Here is a 6,897-nt window from a genome sequence, read left to right on the forward strand (position 1 = left end):
TTTCGATTGGATTGTTAGCTCAACCCAGGTTAACCCGAGGCTTCATTTTTCGCACGCTTTTTGTGCCTCGACGTGGCTACACGGCAATACTACGTCAACTATAGTTTCCACACAGTCAACGCTTTTCTTGTTTAAGGGAAAAACGGTTTGGGAAAAGTTTCCTTTGTGCATTGTTTGCTGGTTTCAATCCAGTTTGACATATCATGATAGCTGTGGTCCACACTGGTGGCTACGCAGTTATTGAAGTCAAGCATCGCAGGGGTATAAACTTGCCTTTAATTTGTTTGTCTGCTGCTTTTTTTCTCTGTATTGCAATTTTTGGCATATATTTAGAAGCTCTGATAAGGTTGCATTATGCCTGGAGGACCTATGACTAAAACAGAAAGGAAAGGCCTCTCTGTAAAGGTCAGCCTCGACCTAAAAAAATGTTCATCAGTATACTAAAGAAAGTGTAAACCCTAACCCTAACATTACACACAGATGTGAAATTTTTTGATGATAAGGGGCGTGTATAATCCTGTTTTCAAATTTGAATATATGAGAAGTCTAAGTCCTTTTGTCCAGGGTTGTTGACCTTTTCAGCAGTTGCTCGTAACATTCATCAAATAATTGTTTATGTCAAAACGCAAACACAAAGATGCCTTTTCTTCCCAATTTATTAATTTGACAACAAAAATGCGAGCCTTCTGTAAACCGATTTTATCCATAGTAAATCCAATAAATCCCTTGCAGATATTATTTCCATCAGCTGACTCTGTGAACAGCAGTTTCTCATCTTGCTCATCTGAAAAATAAAGTCAAATTAAACAAAAACAAAAGAAAAGAATAAAAGAAATGCATACATAACAACTGTCCTTAGCTGGCAGATGTCAAAAATTATGAAAAACATAAGTCAAAAACGTCAAAAGCCGAAAGAAGTTTGCAAAAGTGAGTGGACATGTGTCATGAAAGTAATGAAGACGAGAGACTGACACAATTGAAGACAGATTTAGGTTTCAAGTCAAGTTATGATCCTCGCAGTTATGCGATAGCTTAAAGAAGCCTGAAAAATTCAGGACTTCAACGGGGTTTGAACTCGTGACCTCGCAATACCGGTGCGACGCTCTAAACAACTGAGCTATGAAACCAATGACGTTGGGAGCTGGTCATTTATGGGTTCCAATTAATATTCCCGACCAGCTTCCAACGTCAGTGGCTTCATAGCTCAGTCGGTTAGAGCGTTGCACCGGTATCGAGAGGTCACGGGTTCAAACCCCGTTGAAGTCCTGAAATTTTCAGGCTTCTTTACGCAATTGCAAAAAATTGCGTTCATAACTGCAAGGATCATAGCTTCACTTGATTTCATATCCGCAGTTCATGTATGATCCATTTCATATATCACTTCATCGTTTCACACTACAACTAAGGTTGGCAGTCATACAAACTGAGCCTTGTGCCAAAAGTCCGGCAAAAGGGCTTCAACATTTGCTTAAACACTCGTTTGCATTTTCAAGTGTAAAACGCTGTTGACCCGCTCGGATGGCAGACGGTTTCATCTTATTATCAGTAACATTTGCCAAATGATTCAAAGCTTCACCAGAGGCCTGGTATTTATCCTACGGCTGTTTCTATGGATAAGGGCAAGTATACATCGTTTAGAGGCCGATTAATGCTTATGACCATACCTAACAATGTTGAAATATGGTGGTAAACTCTACAACAACTTCGATTAAACATGTTTCAACACAGCTAGGGTATAATAAGGTAACAAACGGTTTGGAAATTAATGATGTTCAACAAAATTGAACGAGGCTGTCTCTGTAAAATCGGTCCGGCCGATCCGCTTTGAAAATAGATTTCGCTCATTTCGAGTGTATTGCAAGACTTCCATGTGCTTATACTAAAACCACAATCCGCTTGATCGGATCTTTTAAAGTATTGAAGTTCTGAGGGATTTTTGGTTCATTCGATCGAACTCTCCTGGCGTCCTATATCGAGGCTTCCATTTCACACAAATTTGAAGATCAATTAATCAAGAACTAACGAAGCCTGTCTAAAACAAAAACGATGGCCAGCTACTTCATGCCTTTTGAATACAACGGTGACTTTCATTAACACTGAGATTGAATGATGCTACCAGTGAGACCTAAAGGCACCCATATCATACAGCCTAATCAGACACGCGAACACCGATCAACTTCAAACTCTATTTATGAAAAAGTGAGACGGTCTTTTTCAATCAAACCAACGCAGCTAGAACGTAAGTACCATACATAATGTCATTACGGAGAGAAACCTTAGGGTCCGTCCTTGACGGAATATTTATAGCTCTCTGAATTTGTCTAATTCCGGGGATCTCCAAGTTTTGGCTCCACATTGAAAGACTCGTTAACAGGGAGTGTTGCACCAACTTCGCACGCAGATAGATCTAAAACAACCGTAAATAAACAAAAAAATACATTTAAATGCATTACAGGTCAAAATGAAGGGGAATAAACTTTCTTTTAACGGCTTCAGCTTGGCTTACCTGCGACAGATAAATGTTTCAGTGTTCAAATTTTGCTCCATGATTTTACAAAAAAAAAGGACGATCTCTGCTGCCCAAGCACTGGATCCATGAAGGTGCAAATCAAGTTTGGGTATCTAAGTTGCCTTTTCTCTGCCAGTATCATTCTTACATGGAAGTTTTCCCTCGACAAAACGGTGAACATCAATTAAGATCGCCGCCATATTTACCTGTTGGGACAACCGCTGACCAAATTCAATCATAGCACTTGTGAGGTAAAGTAAGGTAATAAGAGTTGGCAAATTGCTTCCTTTGCGTCAGTCTGAATACTCTTTTAGAAAAACGAATATTTTATCGCTATGTAAACCTGTTACTTCTACTTATGGCCTCAACTCCTTTCGTTACTTTGCGTCTAAGAACTGGAACTCCCTACCTGATAATGTAAGATCAGAGTCTACTTTATCTGGTTTTAGAAAACTCCTCGAAGCAATCTCCTTTTAGATTTAACAGTATATTTAACATTTTTTCATGTATGTAAATAGGTTTTTAATCATGTAGATAGATTTACTTTATGTATGTATGTAGATTTTTGTGTATTATATAGATTTTCTCTTTTTTGTTCTCGAAGATATTAGCCTTCAGGCTACTCTGAAATTCGAGTTTAAATAAAGTTCATGTATGTATGTATGTATGTATGTATGTATGTCACTTACGAGATGTTTTGCAATTGTCTGCAGGTTTAGCGAGGAGGAATTCTAAACAATGACAACTTTTATTGCAATCAAAGTCCTCACTGACACCTTCCTTCCCTCGGTACCTCACAGGTGTTATGATTAAATTTGGTCAGTGGTTGTCCAAAACGTAAATATGGCGGCAATCTTCATTGGTGTTCACCGTTTTGTCACATGTAACTAGAGACAGCGCGTCACCTACGACTTGTCCCTCAAATTTTCATGAAAATTACATGACGGGTGGCTTACATCATACTTACAAAAAATGAAGAAACACAAACATTTTGTAAAATCTAACCATTCTTGAAAAAGTGCGTAGGCTTAAAAAGTGTATATCAGTGCTACAAACCCACAAATGTCAACTTTGCGTGCATTGGAACGTTTTGCTCCGTTGATTGGGTGACGCGCTGTCTCTAGTCGCTTCTCGTTTTGTCGAGGAAAAAACTTCGATGTAAGAATGATAATGGCAGACAAAAAGCAACTTAGATACCTAAACTTTTTTCTCACCTTCAGGAATCCAGTGCTTGGGCAGCAGAAATCGTCCTCTTTTTGTAAAATCATGGAGCGAAATTCGAACACTGAAGCATTTATCTGTGGCAGGTAAGCCAAGGTGAAGCCGTTAAAGGAGGGTTATTCCCCTTCAATTGACCTGTAATGTGTTTAAAAGTATTTGTCGTTTATTTAGAGTTGTTTTAGGTCTATCTGCGTGCGAGGTTGGTGCAACGCTCTCTGTTAACCAGTCTAATGTGGAGATAACCGAAATTAGGCAAGTTCGAAGAGCTATAACTATTCCATCAAGGACGGGTCGCAAGGTTTCTCTCCGTAATGACATTATGTATGGTATTTATTTTCTAGCTGCGTTGGTTTGATTGAATTTGACCGCCTTACTTTCTCATAAATAGGGTTTGAAGTTGATGGGTGTTCGCGTGTTTGATCAGGCTGTATGGCAGGGCTGCCTTTAAGTCCCGCTGGTAGCTTTATTCAGTCTCAGTGTAAATGAAAGTCATCTTTGTGTAAAAAAAAGGCATGAAGTAACTGGCCGTTGTTTTTGTTTTGTACAGGCTTCGTAAGTTCGTGATAATTTGATCTTCAAAGTTGGGTCAAATTGAAGCCTCGATATGGGGCGCCAGGAGCGTTCGAGCAAATGAATCAAAAATCCCTCAAAAGTCAAATAATTTAAAAGATCCGATCAAGTGGATTGTGTTTTTTAGTATAGGCGCATGAAAGTCTTGGAACGCACAATAAATGAGCGAAATCTATTCTTCAAACCGGATCGGCCGGACCGCTTCTACGGAGACAGCCTCTCAAAGCCATTTACCTGGGCCTGAACATGCTTGTCAAACTAACCATACAATTGGGCGGGATAATTAAAAAAACTGTCGATCTGTTTACCCCTAAGAGAACAATCAACCCTCTTGTTCGGATGCGGACAGCATGTCATTCTATATCCCGTTACGGGTTACCGATCTGGATCATTGAAATACTTATGCTGTAATTTCTGCATTTGTTAGTCTTTTCCACTACGTTTTGACCTAACACACAGGCAGTCCAAACTCCACGCGAAGGAATCATCTAAATGTGACAAACCTTTCAAATCAACTGTAATGTTAAATTATCAACAAAGTTAAAAAGTTAAAAGAAATGTAAGATTTTTCAAGTCATTTAAGAAGTTCGATTACTTGACAAATTTCTCTTGTAAAGCCAAAGCTAAAACCTTACAAATTTTCTAGTAAAATTATTTTTGTCATATATGATTCAATATTCTTTGTGCTACATACCTTAAGAAGTTCAAGAACACTTCAAATGTTGCAAAAGTCCTCAGAGCAGCACTGCGCTACGCATGGGATACTGTAGGTTCCATCTTGACAGCGAGTTGACAATGACAAGCATTCATCACTCGAATGAGAAGCGCGGTGGCCTCATGGTTAGTATGCTCGACACCGGATCGAGTGGTCTGGGTTCGGGGCCTGGCCGGGGACATTGTGTTGTGTTCTTGGGCAAGACACTTTACTCTCACGGTGCCTCTCTCCACCCAGGTGTATAAATGGGTACCGGCGTAATGCTGGGGGTAACCCTGCGATGGACTAGCATCCCATCCAGCGGGGAGTATAAATACTCCTAGTCGCTTCATGCTACTGAAACCGGAGATAAGCGCCGGCCTGATGAGCCTTCTGGCTCGTAAGCAGAGACTTTTACTTTTTTTTACATACCTTAAGAAGTTCAAGAACACTTCAAATGTTGCAAAAGTCCTCAGAGCAGCACTGCGCTACGCATGGGATACTGTAGGTTCCATCTTGACAGCGAGTTGACAATGACAAGCATTCATCACTCGAAAAGCATCCTAAGTGAAGTAAAAATTATAGATAGGTAATTTGACGAACAAAGAAAAAAAGATCATTAAAATACCATTCAATAGAAAATAAAATGTCACCCTAAAAAAGACACGTGGAAAAAGCAACTTTCCAAGCGTCTAACAACGTTAAGACTTTTTTAATGAAGTGGAAGATGAGTTTTAGGAAGAAGAAGTGAATTTTCAATGCAGTGTCTCAACCTTTTTTCAACTGCTTATAGCTCTCCAGTGAGTTGCAGTAGCTCAATGGGTAGAGCATCCGACCAGGGTTACGGAGCTCGTAAGTTCGAATCCTGCCTCAGGCGATGATTGTTTATACGAACACCCCTTTTAGAGTTGTCAGATTTAAAGCTGCTCTTTTTCTCAAAAATTGCAAAGCAAGGAAGATAAATTTTTTTGTTAAATTATAAAGGAAAGTTTCATTGGCAGTTGCGTGAAATTAACCACAAGCAGCATGATATTACCCCTTTCATGATAATCAATGTCAGTGCGATATCCATGGACGCATACTGCAGTTGAGAGAGGCCCACCAAGGTCTGGAGACCGGCATGAACGGTTTGTCATAGACGAAGAACAATACGCTAATGGACCTTCACAAAAGTAGCAATCCAAGCTCAAAACTGTAAAATAAAACAGGAATTTGACAAGAAATTAGATAAAATGAATCAGGTCAAAAACAAATGGTACCTAAGGCAGGTAAAGCTTATGCCAAGGATCCTTTGGTGGGATCATATTTTGTCTTTCCTCTACCTCTTTTGGTGGAGGCTACACTTAACAAGTGAATTCCACGGTACATTATACGCTAAAAACCGATATCGCAAGAGTCACAAAGCGATGAGTACGATATCGGTTTTCGAGTGAAATTTACTTTGGAATTCATCACTTTGGCAATGAACTTTTCTTGAAGCGCATGAGCTTTAAAAGAAAACAAGAAATAAAACGTTTGTCAGTTCAAGGTAAAAACAGAGTTTTACTGATGTACTTTATTCCACTTTATCTCTAAAAACGAGATCATTCACATTTTGATGTAATTCATTAAAACACGCCAGGTTGGCTTGGAACAAGAATTGGCAAAATACGGCAATGCAACCAAGAAAGGACGAACTTGAAATAAGATCCGCTCTATTACTTAAATACCGTTTCGGTGCTTTACACAATTTTTTGAAAACACAAGCTAGTGAAATCTCCCCCTAATTTACAAGAACTCATTGCCATTACGTGTTCATAACATAAGGGCAAAATTTTCTTGTCACTGTCAGGACACATAGAAAACCAGTTGGAAAACGGATTAGAAAGCAATTGTTCGCTCGCATTTTAGAGCAAAGCGAACA

At 39.3% G+C, this 6,897-nt stretch overlaps 1 protein-coding gene across 3 annotated transcripts in view; it reads right to left on the bottom strand.

Annotated features, from left to right (window-relative positions):
* Positions 1 to 638: 638 nt before the first annotated feature.
* Positions 639 to 6,897, bottom strand: part of LOC137983085 (uncharacterized) — a 28,118-nt gene continuing 21,859 nt past the window's right edge. For all 3 annotated transcript variants that reach the window (XR_011118890.1, XR_011118891.1, XM_068830272.1), the window contains 3 exons: positions 6,031 to 6,186; positions 4,995 to 5,557; positions 639 to 784 (listed from right to left, as the gene is read on the bottom strand). Coding sequence is in view for 1 of the 3 variants with exons in the window: in XM_068830272.1 (XP_068686373.1) it covers positions 5,448 to 5,557; positions 6,031 to 6,186 (266 nt within the window). In the remaining 2 variants the exon portion in view is untranslated. The remainder of the gene's footprint in view (positions 785 to 4,994; positions 5,558 to 6,030; positions 6,187 to 6,897) is intronic.

This window comes from Montipora foliosa, chromosome 13 (genome assembly GCF_036669935.1).
Source record: "Montipora foliosa isolate CH-2021 chromosome 13, ASM3666993v2, whole genome shotgun sequence".
NCBI classification, from domain to species: domain Eukaryota; kingdom Metazoa; phylum Cnidaria; class Anthozoa; order Scleractinia; family Acroporidae; genus Montipora; species Montipora foliosa.